Consider the following 20,001-nt stretch of genomic DNA (forward strand, 5'->3'; position numbering starts at 1 on the left):
TTGAGCCGATTGAAGAGCGATTCGATCCGATCTAGAGAGCAGTTTGATTCGGTTTAGTCAAAATGGTTCAGAGTTGAATGAGAGGCTGGTTGGCGGGTAGGTTGCGCGGACCTCAAGTCGGGTCCGGGTTGACTCGCGGATCTCCTTGGCTAAAACGTCGTCGTTTTGAGTTTCAGTCTTTTATAAAAGTAAAAAATTTTTTTGCTTCATTTTTCTCTCATCTCTCTCTAACTTTCCTTTTTTCAGAGCCCTTCTCTCTAAGCTACCGGACGATGACTGTTCGTCGCTTCGATCGTCGTATCCAATCGTCGATCGTCTATTGCCGACGATCGAAAAGTATTAAAAAGGTCCAAAAAATTTCTTGTATTCTCTTAAGCTTCGATCCAGCCTTCCTTTCGCTAGAAATTGCCCCGATCGATATAGATCGAGGTTTAAAAATTTTTGTTTTTATTTTTTTTTTGAAAAACGAAGATTGATATTATTTTTTTTATTCTTACAAGGAGCTTTAACGCTGAGGTTCTTCCCTACGAGAAGGACTGTTTGTCTTTATTTTTATTTTTCTATTTGGGTGTTTGTGTGGGTAAGAAGAATCGGTACTGATGGTGAGTCTGATGGGATTAAGGTTTTTGAGCGTCTGTCTGATGGGAAGCTACGACTTTAAGAGGATGGAGAGTTGGGTTTTTGGCATGTTCTAAGAGGTGAACAAAACTCTGGTGAGAGGACAAGACAGGGGGTGGTATGATGGCTAGGCAAGGGCGTGGGTGGCTGGACAGGGCGTGGGCGGCCAGCAGTGCCGTGTATGGCACCCTCTGGCACCAGCCCTTATGTTTTTTTTATTTTTTTTCGTTTGGACATTTCTGTTTGTCTTTTTTTTAATTTTATTAATTTGTAATAATTAATTTGTTTTTAATTTTAATTAAATCAATTTTATTGTTATTATTATTAAAATCATTATTATTATTAAAAAAGATCAAACAAAATCGGTGTCTACAGCTACCCCTCTTTGCACATTACTGAAAGTTAAGAATAGGGCAAAGATAAGGACAACGATTTTGTCCGGAAGCAAACCATGGATTTTTCAAAAGTTTCTCTTTTTTTTATTCTTTATTTTTTAAAACTACAGGTCAAGTGATAAAAAAAATAATCGAGATGACATCACGAGTTGATAAATAAAGAATCGATCGAGATAACACCATAAGTCGAAAAGTAAAGAAAATGATTGGGACAACATTACGAATCGACGAATGACAAGATCAGAATTGAACTTCAATTGAATCATAAGTTAAAAAAAAAAAAGAAGATTGAGATTAAACCACGAGTCAAAGAACAACAATCAGGATTAAACCGCTATTTAAAAGTAAAAAGATCGGGAATGGACCATGAGTCAAGAAAATAAAAAGATCGGGATTAAATCGCAAGTCAAAAAAATAATGAGGATCGGGATTAAACCGCGAGTTAAAGATTAAAGATGACTGGGACTAAATCGCGAGTTAAAAAATAGAAATGATCGAGATTAAACATTAAGTCAGAGAAATAATGAGGATCGAGATTAAATCACGAGTCAAAGATTAAATACGACTGGGACTAAATCGCAAGTAAAAAATTAGAAGCGATCGGGATTAAATCGTAAGTCAGAGAAATAATGAGGATCGAGATTAAATAGCGAGTCAAAGATTAAAGAGGATCAGGGTTAAATCGTGAGTCAAATATTAAAGACGACTGAGACTAAGCTGCAAGTCAAAAAGCAAAATTAACTAAGATTAAACTGAAAGTCAGAAACTCTAGAAATGACTAGGATTAAGCCATTAGCCAAATATTAATGATTACTGTGACTGAACTACAAGTCAGGAAAATAAATAAGATTGAACTATGAGTTGAAGGGGATTAGGTACCCTATAGATCGACAGTTTTGATTTTAAAGATTGTGCTAACATACCATTTTCAAGACCCTTATTTTTGTTTTGAAAAAGGAAAATATTGATTCTCCTTAATGTCTTATAAAAAAACTTTATATGCAACTTATCAAGAGGTATGTAATGCGTGCAATGATTGTGATGAATGAAAAAGAGAAAGATGCCATCAATGAATTATATCATGCATTTTCATCCAAGTTAATTCAATTTTTGGTTCAATTCTTTCAAACTTTAAAAGTCACTTCCAGTAATCTCATCTTTCTAAATCTTTCGATTCTCGATCAAAAATTTCATCCCACTTGGCTTTTAGTCACTTTAAAATCTTTTTCGAATCTTTTCTTTATCTCTTCTTCTTTGTTTTTAGTGATTAATCAGTTTCATTTCATTCTTTCTGCCCTTATGTTACTATTTTTGTCGTCATTATATTGCATTCTCTTTTCAAGTGATGCATTGGTCTATTATGAACTTTTTCGATCATCATCTTAATTTTAAATGACAAATGCAATGATTTCAGGTCTAAGGTTGGGTGTGAAACACGGTCAGTAATGGGATATTTGGGATATTTTGGGTTTAGAAAGATAAGCCTTTCAAGACATAACGAATAGTTAACTCAAAAGTATTTCAAGAATCAAATATTAATTCTCTAGATAATGAATATTTGAATGACCTCGGCCTACTCAAACCAGGTCTTTTCCAAAAACTTGTTACATTTACGATCTTATCACGTTTGATTTCATATAACCAATATTTACCCCATTTCTATGACTAATAAGAACTTGCCCCTAAAAGTCATCCTTCTTAATTCTAGTGACGACTCGTCCATTTGGTGCCACTCTTTCGTTCTTCGAAAGACTTTCTCCTAGCTCCATCTTTATTCAAGTCACATTTTCAGGTTTTCAGACCCATTTTTGGTTCAAACCATCTTTTTTGAGTTTTCAGTATGAATCACTTTTCCTTTTTTTTTTAAGTAAAATATTTCTTGATAGTGTTCGAATTTATAAGATTTGGCAATTCATCATTGTTCATTTTTGCATGAATCAAAACTCTACCAGAAAAAGGCCTTTTTTACCACATATGGACCTTCCTAATTAAGTGTCCATTTTCCTCTATTGTCATATTGATATGGCAAAATCTTTTTCAAAATCAATTCACCCTCACAAAAGCATTGAGGTTGTATCTTTTGGTCATGTGCTTGCATGATTCTTCTTTGATACATTTGTCTATAACTGAGTGCTAAAAGCCTATTCTCTTTAATAAGATTCAGTTGCTCGAAATGATTTTGAACCCATTCTGCTTCATCCAATTTTGCCTCTATCAACACTCTCAAAGAAGGGATTTTTACTTCAATCGATAGTACAGCTTCCATCCTATATATTAGTGAAAACGGGGTAGCTCCTATGAAGGTTTGGATTGACGTTCTATAGGTAAGTAAAGCAAATGGTAACTTTTCATGCCAGTCCTTATATGTGTTAATCATTTTTTCCAATATTCTCTTGATGTTCTTATTCGCAGCTTCCACTGCACCATTCATTTTTAGGTGATATGGTGCTAAATGATGATGTTTGATCTTGAACTGTGCACATAGTTTTTTCATTATTTTATTATTTAAATTGCTAACATTATCTGAGATGATCCTTTTTTAGAGTCCATACCAACATATTATCTCTATTTTTATAAATCTACACACCACTGATCGTATAATGCTAGCATACAAAGCTGCTTCTACTCACTTTGTAAAATAATCCATTATCATAAAGATAAATCAATGCCCATTTGAAATTTTTGAGGTTATGGGTCTAATCACATCCATTCTCTACATGAAGAAAGGCCATAGTGATGCTAAAACGTGCAGCGAGACTTAAGGAAAATAAATTTTATCTACATAAATTTGGCATTTATAGCAATTTTTTAGCATAACTGATGCAATTATTTTCTATTGTAGACCAGTAGTAACTAGCTCTCATAATCTGTTTGGCCATCATATGCCCGTTAGCATGTATTCCATAAATTCTTTCGTGTACTTTTTAAAGTATCTTTCTTGCTTCCACAGCATCGACTCACTTTAGTAAAATTTGATCTCGACTCTTTTTATACAAGATTTCTCTATCAAGCACAAAACCTATTGCTAATCTTTAAATGATCTTCTTATCATTTTTTGAAGCATGCTCTGGGTAGTTTTGACACTTGATATATTGTACAATATCATAGTACCACGGTTATCGATCTACTTCTTTTTTCACGTTTGAACAGTGGGCTGATAAAATTTTTATTTGTACTTTGATGGGCTGAATTCTCATACTATCATTTAACTTAAACATTGTTGCCAAAGTAGCCAAGGCATCAGTAATATGGTTTTCTTCTCAGAAAACATGCTGAAATTGGATCTTTTTAAAATGTTTCACCAAGTCAGTTATGTGCTTTTGATATAACATTAGTTTAGGGTCCCTAGTCTCTCATTCACCTTTTAATTGATAAATTACTAAGGCTGAATCCCCATATACTTCTAGTGTTTCAATCTTTTTTTCAATGGTCATTTGTAACCCCATGACACATGCTTCATATTCAACAACATTATTTGTGCAATTGAAATCTAGCCTTATAGTACAGGGGTAGTAATTTCCTTATGGAGATGTTAGCACTGCCCCAATGTCATGCCTCATTATATTATATGCCTCATCAAAAAATATTTTCCACTCTTTTCTTATAGGCTTTTCATCTTTATCCTGAAAGATCACCATCAAGTCTTCATCTTAAAACTCAAACTTCATAGGCTCGTAATCTTCTGTAGCTCAATTCATAAAAAAAATAGCTATTACACTCTGTTTTATAGACTTTTGTGTATCACACTCCGAGAGCATGACCTGTCATCTTGTTGTCCTACCTGATAGAGATGGTTTCTAAAAAATGTACTTGAAGAGATCCAATTTTGATATCAGCCAAGTCATATGATAGAGCATATACTGCCTGAGTCTACGAATAGTCCAAGCTAAGGCACAACATGTTTTTTCTATTTGGGGGTACTTGGCCTCGTACTCCATAAACTTTTTACTCAAATAGTAGATAGCATGCTCTTTCTTGCCAGTTTCATCTCTTTGCCCCAATACGTATCCCATTAATTTTTCTTAAACTGTTAGATATAAAATCAATGGCCTTTCTGTAACTTGTGGTACTAACACTGGTGGGTTTGTCAAATATTCTTTAATTTTTCAAAGGTATTTTGGCATTCTTTATCCCATTCATCAAGATTATGTTTACGAAGCAACTTGAAGATTAGATCGCATTTCGAGGTAAGTTGAGATATGAAACGAGAAATATAGTTCAATCACCCTAAAAAACCTCTCACTTCTTTTTACGTACGTAGTGCTAACAACTCTTGAATGGCTTAAATTTTATCAGGATCTACTTCTATACCTCTTTCACTAACTATAAACCCTAACAATTTTTTAGATTTAACACCAAAAGTGCATTTGGTTAGATTCAGCTTGAGCTGGTATCTCTGTAATCTTTCAAAAATCTTTCTGAGATTAACAACATGATCTTCACCTTTTTTGGACTTAGCTATCATATTATCAACATATACCTCTATCTCCTTATGCATCATATTATGAAAAAGAGTGACCATCGCCATTTGATATATGGCACCAATATTCTTTAGCTCAAAAGGTATAACTTTATAGTAAAATATCCCTCACATTGTCACAAATATAGTCTTCTCCATATCTTTACGAGCTATTTTGATCTGATTATAGCTAAAAAACCCATCCATGAATGAAAAAGTAGAGTGCTTAGCAGTGTTATCCATAAGGGTATCAATATATGGCAATAAAAAATTATCCTTTGGGCTAGCCCTATTTAAATCTCGGTAGTCCACACACATTTTAACTTTTTTATCTTTCTTGAGAACTGAAACTATATTGGTTACCCATTCAGGGTACTTGGATACTTCCAAAAAACCAGTGTCAAATTACTTCTTTTCTTCTTCTTTTATTTTCAGTAACATTTTTAGCTTCATGCATCTCAATCTCTGCTGTACTGGTCGACACTCTGGTTTTAAAGGTAACCTATGCTCAACTACCTTTGTGCTCAGTCCGGGCATATCCTGGTAAGAGCTTGCAAATACATCAATGTACTCTTGTAACAGATTTACCAACTTCTGCTTTTTAATTGATGATAATAAAGTACCGATCCTAACTTCTTTCTTATTCTCACCATCTCTCAAATTTAAAGGGTCAGTTGATTTCTGGTGGGGTTTTATAATTTTTTCCTCTTGTTTCATCCATTTCAGCAAATCATAAGGTAAATCATAGTCTTCTGAATCAATATCATTATCAAGCTCGCTAATGTGAATCAAATTTTTAAAATCAAACCCAGTGTTATTGCCTTGGTCATCTATAATGTTCATTATTAGAAAACCTGAAAATGGGTATAATCACAAAAAAATATATATTGATCTTGACAAGGGCAAAGAGAATGACAATGAAAGAAAAAAAATAAAAAATAGAGAACATGGTATAAGTGAAATGCACTGCATCCATCATTTTATTAAAGCAATGAAACTAAGCCCATATATTTAATCTCCGTATGCTCTTGGGTAGAAGTAATTAGAATTTTTGAGTTAAAAAGTTCATGACAATAAAACAATACACCATTTTTGAGTCTCTTGGCCTACAAAAAAAAAGAATCCCTTCATCTTACATCACTCATTTATCTATTTTAATTTAAAATTAATAGAAAGCTTTTTCCAATCCCATTACCTGTTCTCTTTGTTCAACCTCTGTTGACCCAGAATAGACATGTCCGACTGAATGAAAGGTTTCATACAAATAAGGGAACATCATTTTTCTATCAATCGAATCTTATCTTTTGAGGCGTGCCATTCTCTTTTCTTTTTTCTCCAACATTACGTTCTTTCTATCAGTAGCCATAGGCTTATAGCTTAACCCCCATCTTTCTTTATTTTTAAACGAGCATGGTGCTCTTGCGATTCCTTGTAGAGTTTTTCCTAAATTCTATCTGGCTCGTCAGCCCTTGCCAGTAGTCTGCTTACTCATCATATTTATAGCTTTTGACAATTGAAGGATTGGTATCTTTGACCATTCTCTAACATAGGTAGCATTTGCTACTTTAAAGGCTCTGAATGAACATTCAATTGCTTCTTCTGTCGCCTTAATGTAGGGAGTAATTAAGGTCTTCGTTACTAATAAATCCTCCTCACCATCCACACAGACTTATTTTTCTTCCACAACGAACTTTACCTTCTAGTGTAAAGATGAAGGTACAACTCTGTTCGTATGAATTCAAGCTCTTTCTAGTAAATAACTATATGCAGGAGTGATGTCCATTACTTAAAATATGACATTAAAGGTATAAGAACCAATCTGTAATGGGATCTTTATATCACTAATTACCTCTTTTCGTGCTTTGTCAAATGCTCTTACAATCATATGTCTATTTTACATATGAGAGGGGTCCACCGGAAGCTTTGACAATGTTATTAGAGGTATAACATTAATAGACGATCCATTATCAATCAGTATTTTGGCCATAGTGTGGGACTTACACTTGACAGTAATATGTAAAGCCTTAAAACTACCACATCCTTCTGGAGGTATTTCATCATCATTGAATGTGATAAAATTTTGGGCTCTAATATTTCCAATCATGTGATCTACCTTCTCAATAGAAATATTATACTCGACATAAGCTTGGTTGAATACTTTCAGTAAAATGTTCCTATGTGGTTTAAAATTCAACAGTAGTGATAGTAAAGAAATACGAGCTGATAGTTTGTTTAATTGGTCAACCACATTGTACTCACTGTGCTTAATGATCTTTAGAAACTCACAAGCTTCTTTTTTTTATATCGATTTGTTAACTTACACTTTCGAGCTTGTTACCGGCTGAGAATCTTGACTTTCTCTTATGTTTTCTTCTCATATCTTACCTTTCCCTTTCCTAGCCCTTTTTAACATCTCGAAAGTGTCAATTCAACCACTTTGGGTCATTCCTTCTATTCCTGTTATATTGACAGTTTTCTCCATACTTGGATTATTTGAGGTCACATCAAGCCCTCGCACCACCACATCATAATCGTATCTCCATAAGACTGCTTTGTTCGTCCGATAAGGGAATGGACTAGGGATATAAATAGTCATTGGTGTCCTGAAAGAGGGAATGATTTTCTCAGTTAGGGGCTTCGATTTCTCATCATAGTAGACAGTGAAAGGTTTGGGTATGAAAGACTTGCTAGAATGCTCGTCACCCATTGTATTCACACTGCCTTCATCACATTCATTATAAAACTCAATTATGGCCCCATCCATCAAGCTCTGCAATATTCGTTTAAAGACCTCACAACCTTAGATCGAATGTCCAACCGATCTTCCATGGTATTTGTCAAACTGATCGGGATCTCCATAACTTCTACTGTTGTCCAAGAACAACGGTTGAATCATACTCGTTTTACATAAACAATCATATATCTGTTCGAAAAGGGTCTTTATTTCATCCACGCACTTTTTGATCTTCACATCTTTTCCCTTACCCACTATATTAATCTTCCCTTCGGTGTGATCTGGCAAAGGATTTTCATTAATATTTAGCTTGAATTTGGTGTCAAAAGTTAAGAGACCACCATTTATTAGACCCTGCACCTTATGTTTAAGGGTCGTACAATTTTCAGTAGAGTGCCCTGTAATACCATAATGATAATCGCTAGGTAGGGGCGTGGGTGGCTAGCCAAGGCGTGGGCGGCCAGTGGTGCTATGTATGGCACCTTTTGGCACCAGCCCCTATGTTTTTATGATTTTTTTCATTTGGACATTTCTGTTTGTCTCTTTTTTTAATTTTTAATAATTAATTTATTTTTAATTTTAATTAAATCAATTTTATTGTTATTATTATTAAAATCATTATTATTGTTAAAAAAGACCAGACAAAATCGGTGTCTACATAAAGTAATTAAATTCTACATATGAGTTAATAAATTTCAAGATTTTACTTGATTTGAATGCAGATTTGGCATCGTTTTCATTTGAAATTTTCATCTTATTGTATCTGTCATGCTTCAACCTTCAAGGAAATGGCCTAATTAACCTTTAATTGCTTTCGAGTAGTCACCATTAACTGGGAGATCAACTTCTGCGTTTGGCCTGACTTTAGGTGAAACCATCTTGATTCTTTCATCATTGTCCGAAGCTATTATATTTCTTTAGACAACTTGCTCTGCTGTCGTTCTATTAAGGAAATTAAGAACTGAAGATGAAGAATCAATGGACCGCATGTTTATATGTTTGACTTCAAATTTGGGTTCTTTCCTCGAATTATAGTACTACAATAGTCATTGTCGAACATTGGATTCAGATGTTTTGATTTCTGCTAACACAATGTCCCCTTTATCGTTGGTAATAATCTGCTAAAACAATGTTCCCTCTTATGAATCTTGAGCATGCCCATAAGAAATAGACATACCACTGCTGCCTGTTGATTCAGCCACTTGTTTCTCTTCTTTTGGATGACAAATGCCCTTTTAATTTTTCCCTGTTCTCCCTTTCCTTTTTTAAAGTCTGATTGCTTATTATATAATTGATTATTTAGAATGGCCACATGTATAATTTTGTTGAATTCCAGCCACTGTCATTTTTCATGCCCTGTTTCAAATTAAGGAATTCAAGGTTTGATATAGATTGTTGTGAGTGATATGCACATTTTGCCTATATCTTGTTCCAGTTTCCTTAGTAGACAAATTTCGGATCATAGAACTCGAATTTCAATCCAAGTTGATCTTTTCTGAACTGGTTTTTACCTGTTTGTAATATCCATCGAAGATTGTCAATTATTCTACATGAAAAAAGATAACAGATTTCCTTCTTGGAAATCAAAAAACCTTTATGAACCCAGAACCAAAATGTTAAGCATTTAGGGTTTCGATAGGATAAGCTTTGAAATAGACAAGTTTGAACCGAGTAGTGATGCAAGTGGGAGGAACATGACAAGGCGCATTGGTCTGGCTTTTTAACTTTTCTTCTTGCTGGCTTTGTTTTCATTCAGTTGGCTGCTTCGATTTGAGCGGTTGTAATTCCTTTTGTATTAGCACTGCCATCCCCTGCCATTAATTTCTGTTTTGGTAATGAATCTTCATTCATAAAATAATATAATAAAAAAAAGTAAAAAAAATTTAAGGTGTTTGGTTTTAACTTTTAAACACTATTTATTTATTTAGTTCAAGACACTTATCTTGCTTCATCATTTTGGAACTCTTTTTTGTCATTGATTTTTCAGTACAAAATCCAAATTATTGGTTTGGTGTCAGCCAATTTGTGATCAGAAATTGCCTGCAATTTAGCACTGGCACCATGTGAAACATTGCATTTTGGATCGATGTCTTGACCTTGACTAATCAACCCCATGGAGCAATAGATTAAAGGAAGAAAATTCTAGTACGTCACTCTGTTCTTGTACTTGCACCTGCAAATAAAGAAGCCGACTGTCCCAATTGTTGCTATTATTATATGCATCCACATTGAATTGGGCTTTTGAAAACTTTATCAGATAACCAATTATACACTGATAATCAAGTTAAATGATTAATGCACATCTCATATTCACCTCAAGCATGGGTTTGGGCATGCAAATAATGAGATCCAATGAGTAACCTGTGTGGCCATGACATGTTACAGGAGGTTTTTTTTTTTTTTTTTTTTTTCAAGATAAAAACAGAATTCTCAAGTCTTGGTCTTTTTCTACACTCAAGTCTTGGTCTTTTCTTGAAACTCAAGTCTTAGTCTTTATATATATATATATATAATTATTTGGAGAATGAAATTTGAATCTGACTCTTTATATAAGAAATTTATTATCCAACCCTATGTTCATATACTAAAATACGAAATTTTTAGTGTCTATTGAATGTCAGTTATATTCATAATGAAATGATTTCATGTTGTAATAGACATTCAAATTTCCAAAAGTATGTATTCAAAATGAATGTTATAAATGTACAGTATATAATAACATCTTCTAATTATTAGCAGAATTAATTATAATTTTGGTACCTAAATATTGACAAATATATAAATTGGTACTTAAAGAAATAACATATATAATTTGCACCTTAAACTTTTTAAAAAATGTATAATTTGCACCCTAAATTTTTAAATTATGTACTATATTAATCTAAATTTTAATTTTGTTAATTATATCAATTTATAAATACGATATTTAACAAATATTATCAAGTTATATGTTTATTAGGCATACTATTAATATTTTTTTCAATATAAATTAAAAATATTTATATATTTTTACCTAAAATATAAATTTATCTAAGATTAATTAATCATTTTTTATCATGTGACATCTATACGAAGGTTTTTATAAAATATTAAATGCTTTTATTTAATAAACAACATATATATATAACAAAATTATAATTAAATATCATATAAGAGAGTTAAATTAATAATATTAGAATTTAAATTAAAATAATACATTATTTAAAAATTTAAAGTATAAATTATATATTTATTTTTTATATATCAATTTATATTTTTTAAATTTAAATAATAAAAATATAATTAAATTTTATCAAAGTACTTACATGACATTGCTTCATATCCATCCATATCTTTAATGAGCTACCCCCTTTGGCAAATAGAAATCCCATACTTATAATTGGTCTCTCTTTTTAATCAAATTGATGGAAACAACCAATCAATTTTGGACCTCACTTTACCACTACTTTTCTCACTTCGTTTGCACTCAAAGTCATGCATTAGTGCTTAATCAATTCACGTTATAGTTTGGGGGGAAAACAATTCTTTTTTTTATAATATCATCTGTGGCTGGATTCCCGAAAATTCTTTTCCTTTCATTTTCCTTCCATCTTTTCCAGACTTTTTCAGTTTTGTCTCCTTCAGGAGCCTCGTATTTTTAGACTTGCGGCCTAGGGGGTTAAGCAATGAAAAACCAAAATAAATAAATTAATTAAATAATATATATAAAAAAAAAAAAAAAGGAGTTTGGAAAAAGAATATAAAACAAAATTCGAAGGATAGAAATAAGAATTTTAGCGGTTCAAAGAGGATTTGTGGTAGGGACATTGTACACCGACAACAACGTAAAGGATGGGAATCAGCTTAAATCCCAGTGCCCAAAAGCTGACTTTTGGGGATCCCACTTTCCTTATGGACAAAGGCACATTGAGCAGACAACACGTTGTAAGGGAATATCCTTGGCTTCATCCACCCAATTTTCTATCTTTCATTTATAAGTTTTTTCTTTTCTTTTTATATGATATTTTTTTATTTATGAAAATAGAAATTTGAATCTAATTTTTTAAGTGAGAAATTTGAAGAAACACAAATATGCATAATTGATCTTCTATTACTCACGAAAGAAGCACAGTGGCAATGCAAAGCTTTTCTTGAGCTTCAAATTTCTGTTGATTCATGAAATCATGTCTAATTAAACAAAAATTATTTACGGAAAAATCTCAAGTCAAATGTCAGCCTGAAAATTTTTTTTTTTTCTGGATGCCATATTCAAGTAAATAACAGTACTTAGATATTAGCAACTGATTTTTTTAAGGAATTAAAATGATAGTTTTAATTAATTATATTAAAATCAAACCAATGGAGATTATTATATGTGAATAAGATCTAATATTCCATCAACAATTATATGATTTGTTGATAAAGTGTTAAATTTTTTGTATAATAATTATGGGTTCAATATGTGGTCACCATTATTACCAAAAAAAAATAAAAATAGGATGTCTAATATCATCTATGATAATATGATTAATTAGACAGGCCAAAAAATACCCAACTCGGTTCCTTTAAAATTCAACTAAATATAAACTCTATATCGTGATCATTTAATTCTAACCATTTTTTAATTAATTTTTGCAGAGCTTTCTCTGTCTCAACAACCGTTTGATTAAAAAAACCTTAGAAAAATTTTAATTGTCATACATTTGATCAGAAGGGTATAAATTTTTAGGACAACAAAATTAACAAGATAATGTTTCATTGGTTGGAAATTGAAGGTTGTTAAGATATCATGATCTCAGGCATTGAAAATTCGGGCTAGGAAAACACTTTCTTTCTCTAGTTTTTCTAGTGTTTGTTGAGCTTTGCTGTACAGTTCAACAATTTTAATCCTATAGTGCCCTATAGAAAGTGGATTTCCATTCTTTTTATTTCGTGCTCCAAGGGCAAAGCTCTTTGCATTGCTTTCTAATTATTTTATTTCCCATCTTTTTTATTCCTTTTTGTTCTTTTTTTTTTTGTGGCGGCTTAATTATTAATCTGGTTTCACATTCTTCAGTCTTGAATGTTGAAGACAAAATTTTCCCTGTGAAGACCTGTTCAAAGAGACAAGAATGGTTCCACAAAAATGAACTGGAAATTGGAGAAAAATTTAGATGTTCATCACACATGGTGGGCTCACTGTGAAATTTCCAAGCAAGACTAAAATTTATTGACTTTCATTCAAGACATACAACTCTTGGCTGGCCAACCACCCTAAATTTAGAGGGTATAGCCCTCCTTGTTCACTTTGATATAGTAAATTATTAATAGTACTAGAGTTAGTGCCATTTGTGACATTACTTGAATTAGCTAGCTTGGTTGGTGAAATGTCAAGAAAGAAACAATAATTTAGTTTGAGAAAGAGATTAAAAAACTCTTTCTTGCGAAATATTATGGAGGATATGAAAATCTGGGAATCTTTTTTTGTTTGTTTTATCTGTTATCTAAAATTAAAATAAATGTTAGGTGCTTTTGATTCTTCAGATTTGGTTGTGGTGTGAGTCACCCATGACCTCATTTCTTTTTCATTTCTCTTTCTATAAAGCAAAATCTTTCATTCAAACTACAAATAGCTTAATTGTTAGAGCTAGTAATATGTAGTAAAAAGAAAGAAAGAGCAAAATTATGATTAATTTGTTGCAGTTAATTGGTGTCGGTGCTATCAGGGATGGCAGATTTGTGTGTTTGGACCAAAATTTTGCTTATTCCCAGCAGCCCAAACTTGCATATCAAGTCAATTTTAAATTATTAGTATATTACTTAACTGATCAAATTTCATAATCGTTTAATCACATGTACAAGCACAGCCACTACCATAATACCATCCTTGCCTTCAGGCTAGGAGTCATTTTCACATAGAATGCAATTTTTCGTAAAATTAATAGTTCTAATTGAATTGCTAAGGTAAATATTAATTAATCCTTTTTATTTTGACTTTTTTTTTAATTTAAAAAGATGTCGCTGTTTATAAAAATAAATTACAGATATTAAAATTTAAAATTTAAATTTGCTGAATTTCATCTCTAATTGCTACTCATATAATACATTAAACTGCATAATAAATTAATTGATATATATATATATTGTGATAATTGAATTTAAAACTCCAAATTGACTTATTCAAAACATTGTCTTGCTATGCAAAAGTAGAAATGAACAAATTGTTTCTTTTACAATAGAAGGGAAAAAATGAGACTAGTTTCTTTTTTTTTTTAAATATAACCCAGTTTTCCTACATTTATAAAAAGTGATATCCCATCTTCAATCTATAATATAGTATTTTTTCAAAAAGAAAAAAAAAACCCATAATTATATAGAATTAGCCCTCTCCCTTAACTGATAAAAAATATATAATGCCTCCCAAAACAGAATGAATATTGAAGGAAATTTTGGAATTTCACAGAGATAATTCATTAAAAAAAGAGAGAGAAAGATAAAGTGAGAAGCTTCAAACCCAAGTTTGAAAATTGCCTTTTATGATAACCTTAAATGATCAAAAAGTAAATATTAATTTTCTCTTTCAAATCGATGTGACCCAACCTTGCATTAAAATAAATAAAATAAAATGAATTTTTATTGGTTCAAATTTTATCATTAGAAATTCATTCTGAATATGACGAATCATTATCAGTTTGATTCATGAACATATTTAATTTTTACGCAAAAATAAATATATTTTTCGATATTTCGACTGTCTAAATATTTACAAATGATAATTGCTGCAGATTCACAGATTCCTTTACCCCTCCCATGACGTTAGGCTCTGGGTGGTAGCAAAGAGAGAGAAAGAGTGTATATTCTGGGACCTCAGAGGAAGGTGGTAGGCCAAGCTGGAAGCTTCCCTTTCATGATGTCTATGGGTCCGGGAATCCAATGGAAACGTGTAGCTTGGACTTTTCCTCCCTATCCAATCAAAATTAATCACATCCAACGGTGATCAAAGCAGCACTTTCTATTATTTTACATAGTAACTTTGTGATTAAGGATTGTCGAATGTTACAGCCAAAAGCTCAATAATTCATAAAGTCATATCTTTTTTATCATATCGAGTCCCAACTCACTTAAACTTTACTTTCTTTTTCCTATATAATTTGTTTTCTTACATTTTTTTTCTCTTACCTTTTTGGCTTTCTAAGTTGATTAAGAAAAAGGGGAGCTCGCCTTTATTGACTTGACAATCACAATTTAGGGGTTATTTATAGAGTCTAATTTGTAGAATTTATCACTAACTTATTGCAAAAACTTTTACCTTTTAATCTCCATATTCAAAATAATCTTTTATTATTCATTTCAATAAATAGCTATAATCTAATTTAATTATGTTAGTATATTTTCATCATTGTAATTTTTTTTCTATTTTTTTATTTTGGATTTGCCATTAAAAAAGATTAAAAAAAGGGAGTAAATTTGTTATAAACATTGTTTTATGGCAAACTGAAATATATATAGCTAAGGAAAAATAAAGTGAAGTACTATCAAAGTGGGACAATAAAAAGGATGGTGATCACCAATAATTTGAGATTTTTTTTTCCTTTTTGGCTAAAGAGATGTGTCTTTTAAAGCTGGCTTCTTTGTATCCCGCTTTTGTTCATCTAAGGAAACGCAATTGAAACACTTTTCTCAATCATACAAAGTAGATAAATACAATTGGCTTCTTGCTTGCTAAGTAGTTTGCCAAGCTTAGCTTGTTAAATCAAAAGCAAATGGTTTTCCATATAACTTTTGTATAACCATCTGCCACTAGGAGTCTTCATTATTAGTATCATTTTCTACTTTTATATAATATAAATACAAAATCAACTTCATATTGATCATTATCAAGTCAACTAATTTACCCAACAATTTTTTTAATTATTCTAAAATTTTGAAATTAATCATTATTTTATTATACAATTAAATAAAAAATAAGTAATAAGTATTATTTAAGTAAATATCTTAAATTTGACTCATAAGGTTATTTAAAAAAAATTCATAAAAATTTTAAATATATTAAATACGATTTTCTAAATAATTTCATGAAAGAGTTAAATTTTGACCTAAGTCGATTTTTTTAATATAAAAAAATTATTATTTTTTTCTTAGCACTCCCATAAGTACACTGTACTAGAGCTATAACATAGATACAATCGTTGATTCATTTTTCTTTTACTAAAAAATTAAATAAATGAAAAAAACAGATACTAATCAAGATCAGCCCTTCCTGTTTTATTTTATATAAACACAAACACCCCCAACAAGTTCATTTCATTACACAAACAAAAGCAGAGAGGTCCCTCACTCTGTTTGGCTCTTCTTCATTTTCCTCTTTCCTTCTTCCACACATTAAAATTAAACAACCCAACCCTTTTCTCCCGTAACTCTCACCCAAACTTCATTTTCGCTCGCACTTTCTGTACCCATGACGACCAAGGATTGTGGCAATCATGGCAAATGTCGCCGGAAAATCGTCCGAAAAATCATCGCTGGCATTCTAATCTTCAACCTGATTGTTCTCATCACAATCCTTCTCATTTGGGCAATCCTTCGTCCCAGCAAACCCATGTTCATCCTCCAAGACACCACGGTCTACGCTTTCAACGCCTCGACCCCGAATTTCCTCACATCCAGTTTCCAAGTCACCATATCTTCTCGAAACCCAAATGACAGAATTGGAATTTACTACGACAGGCTCGACATCTACGCCACGTACATGAACCAACAAATCACCCTCCGGACAGCACTCCCTCCTAATTACCAGGGTCACAAGGACATCACCGTTTGGTCGCCTTTCATCTATGGCAACATGGTCCCCATCGCTCCATTCTATTCCATGAATTTGGTTTCCCAACAGGCTGATGGGCCTGTTTTCCTGGTGATCAATATTGATGGACGAGTGAGATGGAAAGTTGGAACTTTCATTTCAGGTAGATATCATCTTTACGTTAGATGTCCGGCTTCTATTACCTTCGGGAGCAAAAGTAACGGCGTTATTGTCGGAGAAAACGCTGTTAAGTATCAGTTCGTGACTAGATGCAGCGTTAGTGTCTGAACAGAAAGAAGGCGAAGAGGAAATTAACGCCGTTAAGTTTATCGTTTGTTTTTCTCTATCTTAATCTCTCTCCCTCGTTCTTTTTTTGACGCCGTTAGTTTTTTCTTTTTTTTTTTTAGCAAGGGGAGGAAATTGTACATTTTGCTATAGAATAAATGGAGAGACAGATAGCAAAATTTACAATTAAATAAGTGAACTAGCTGTAGTAATTTTTAATTTCTAAAAGAAATGTGTGATTAATAAGAATTATTTTTCAATTACATAGTAATTGAGCAATTAATTAGTTGTTTACTCTTTATTTCATTTCTTTATCATTTTTTAATTCTTGGATCTATAAATTTTGTTTTTCTTAAGAAAAAGAGAATATTTTCAACCTTGATTGGGGTGTCGGTTCTATTTGTTAATATATGTTTCTTATTTCTTATGATTGACTCCATGTACATCTTGATGACCTGAATTTATTTTTTTTCATTTATTTTAAATTGTAGTTTGTTCTTTGAACATGAGTTAGGGGGTTTTAATCGTCTTTGAGTATAAAAAAAAGGGTTGAATCGTATTTGTTGAGGTGTAGACAAATTTTTGGAAATATTTATGCAACATGCACCAATAGGGCAATAGCAAATGCAATTCAATCTTTTTTAATTTATTATAAAAAATTTAAAAATCCATTAAAAATTTTGATTATTTTTTGGATGAATTAATATATCATTAAAATTGATATTTAAAAATTATAAATTCATAAAAGTTTTAAATATATTAAATATGATTTTTTAAATAACTTCACGAAGAGTTAAATTTTGACCTAAGTCATTGTTTGTTAATATAAAAAAATTATTATTTTTTTCTTAGCACTCCCACAAGTACACTATACTAGAGTTATAACATAGATACAATCATTGATTCATTTTTCTTTTACAAAAACAATTAAATAAATGAAAAAAAACAGATACTAATCAAGATAAGCCCTTCCTGTTTTATTTTATATAAACACAAACACACCCAACAAGTTCATTTCATTACACAAACAAAAGCAGAGAGGTCCCTCACTCTGTTTGGCTCTTCTTCATCTTCCTCTTTCCTTCTTCCACACATTAAAATTAAACAACCCAACCCTTTTTTCCCATAACTCTCACGCAAACTTCGTTTTCACTCGCACTTTCTGTACCCATGACGACCAAGGATTGTGGCAGCCATGGCAAATACCGCCGGAAAATGGTCCGAAGAATCATCGCTTGCATTCTAATCTTCAACCTGATTCTTCTCATCACAATCCTTCTCATTTGGGCAATCCTTCGTCCCAGCAAACCCACGTTCATCCTCCAAGACACCACGGTCTACGCTTTCAACGCCTCGACCCCGAATTTCCTCACATCCAGTTTCCAAGTCACCATATCTTCTCGAAACCCAAATGACAGAATTGGAATTTACTACGACAGGCTCGACATCTACGCCACGTACATGAACCAACAAATCACCCTCCGGACAGCACTCCCTCCTAATTACCAGGGTCACAAGGACATCACCGTTTGGTCGCCTTTCATCTATGGCAACATGGTCCCCATCGCTCCATACTATTCCGTGAATTTGGTTTCCCAACAGGCTGATGGGCCTATTTTCCTGGTGATCAAGATTGATGGACGAGTGAGATGGAAAGTTGGAACTTTCATTTCAGGCAGATATCATCTTTACGTTAGATGTCCGGCTTCTATTACCTTCGGGAGCAAAAGTAACGGCGTTATTGTCGGAGAAAACGCTGTTAAGTATCAGTTCGTGACTAGATGCAGCGTTAGTGTCTGAACAGAAAGAAGGCGAAGAAGAAATTAACGCCGTTAAGTATATCGTTTGTTTATCTCTATCTTAATCTCTCTCCCTCGTTCTTTATTTGACGCCGTTAGTTTTTTCTTTTTTCTTTTTTACACAAGGGGAGGAAATTGTACATTTTGCTATAGAATAAATGGAGAGACAGATAGCAAAATTTACAATTAAATATGTGAACTAGTTGTAGTAATTTTTAATTTCTAAAAGAAATGTGTGATTAATAAGAATTAATTTTCAATTACATAGTAATTGAGCAATTAATTAGTTGTTTACTCTTTATTTCATTTCTTTATCATTTTTTAATTCTTGGATCTATAAATTTTGTTTTTCTTAAGAAAAAGAGAATATTTTCAACCTTGATTGGGGTGTCGGTTCTATTTATTAATATATGTTTCTTATTTCTTATGATTCACTCCATGTACATCTTTATAACCTGAATTTATTTTTTTTCATTTATTTTAAATTGTAGTTTGTTCTTTGAACATGAGTTAGGGGTTTTTAATAGTCTTGTAGTATAAAAAAATGGGTTGAAGCCATCGTGTTTGTTGAGGTGTAGACAAATTTTTGGAAATATTTATACAACATGAACCAATAGTGCAATAGCAAATGCAATTCAATCTTTTTTAATTATTATAAAAAATTTAAAAATTCATTAAAAATTTTGATTATTTTATGGATGAGTTAATATGTCATTGAAATTGAAATTAAAAAATTATAAATTTGATAAAATTTAAACATATAATATTTTTTTCAATTATGTAATAAAACAAAGGATTTAAAAATAAATTAAAAATAAAAAAATCCACTAAAAATTTTCCATTACCTATCAAACGTGAAGAAAAGAGGTGTCAAATACTACAATTTATCAATAATAGAAGAAAAAAGGTGTCGGTCGTTTTAATTAGTTGATAATCATAAACTTGTTTCCAAA

General features: G+C 31.8%; 1 protein-coding gene and 2 pseudogenes across 3 annotated transcripts; 2 read left to right on the forward strand and 1 right to left on the reverse strand.

Moving 5' to 3' along the window:
• Nucleotides 1-2,997: 2,997 nt before the first annotated feature.
• On the reverse strand, nucleotides 2,998-3,444 carry LOC149520272 (uncharacterized). The gene has a single exon (XM_089769142.1). It carries the CDS (start codon nucleotides 3,442-3,444, stop codon nucleotides 2,998-3,000), a length of 447 nt encoding a protein of 148 aa, XP_089625268.1.
• Nucleotides 3,445-16,421: 12,977 nt separating this feature from the next.
• Nucleotides 16,422-17,512, forward strand: LOC111310948 (NDR1/HIN1-like protein 1 pseudogene; annotated as a pseudogene). Its single transcript, XR_016341111.1, has one exon. The product of XR_016341111.1 is annotated as an NDR1/HIN1-like protein 1 pseudogene (transcript).
• Nucleotides 17,513-18,249: 737 nt separating this feature from the next.
• On the forward strand, nucleotides 18,250-19,311 carry LOC111310949 (NDR1/HIN1-like protein 1 pseudogene; annotated as a pseudogene). Its single transcript, XR_016341109.1, has one exon. The product of XR_016341109.1 is annotated as an NDR1/HIN1-like protein 1 pseudogene (transcript).
• The last annotated feature ends 690 nt before the right edge of the window (nucleotides 19,312-20,001 follow it).

This window comes from Durio zibethinus, chromosome 1 (assembly GCF_047325235.1).
Source record: "Durio zibethinus cultivar Kanyao isolate XHJ-2024 chromosome 1, ASM4732523v1, whole genome shotgun sequence".
Taxonomy (NCBI): Eukaryota; Viridiplantae; Streptophyta; class Magnoliopsida; order Malvales; family Malvaceae; genus Durio; species Durio zibethinus.

Bases quoted from the DNA above. Each gene is read 5' to 3' on its own strand.
- LOC149520272 (XM_089769142.1), bottom strand. From the start codon at position 3,444: ATGAATGGTGCAGTGGAAGCTGCGAATAAGAACATCAAGAGAATATTG.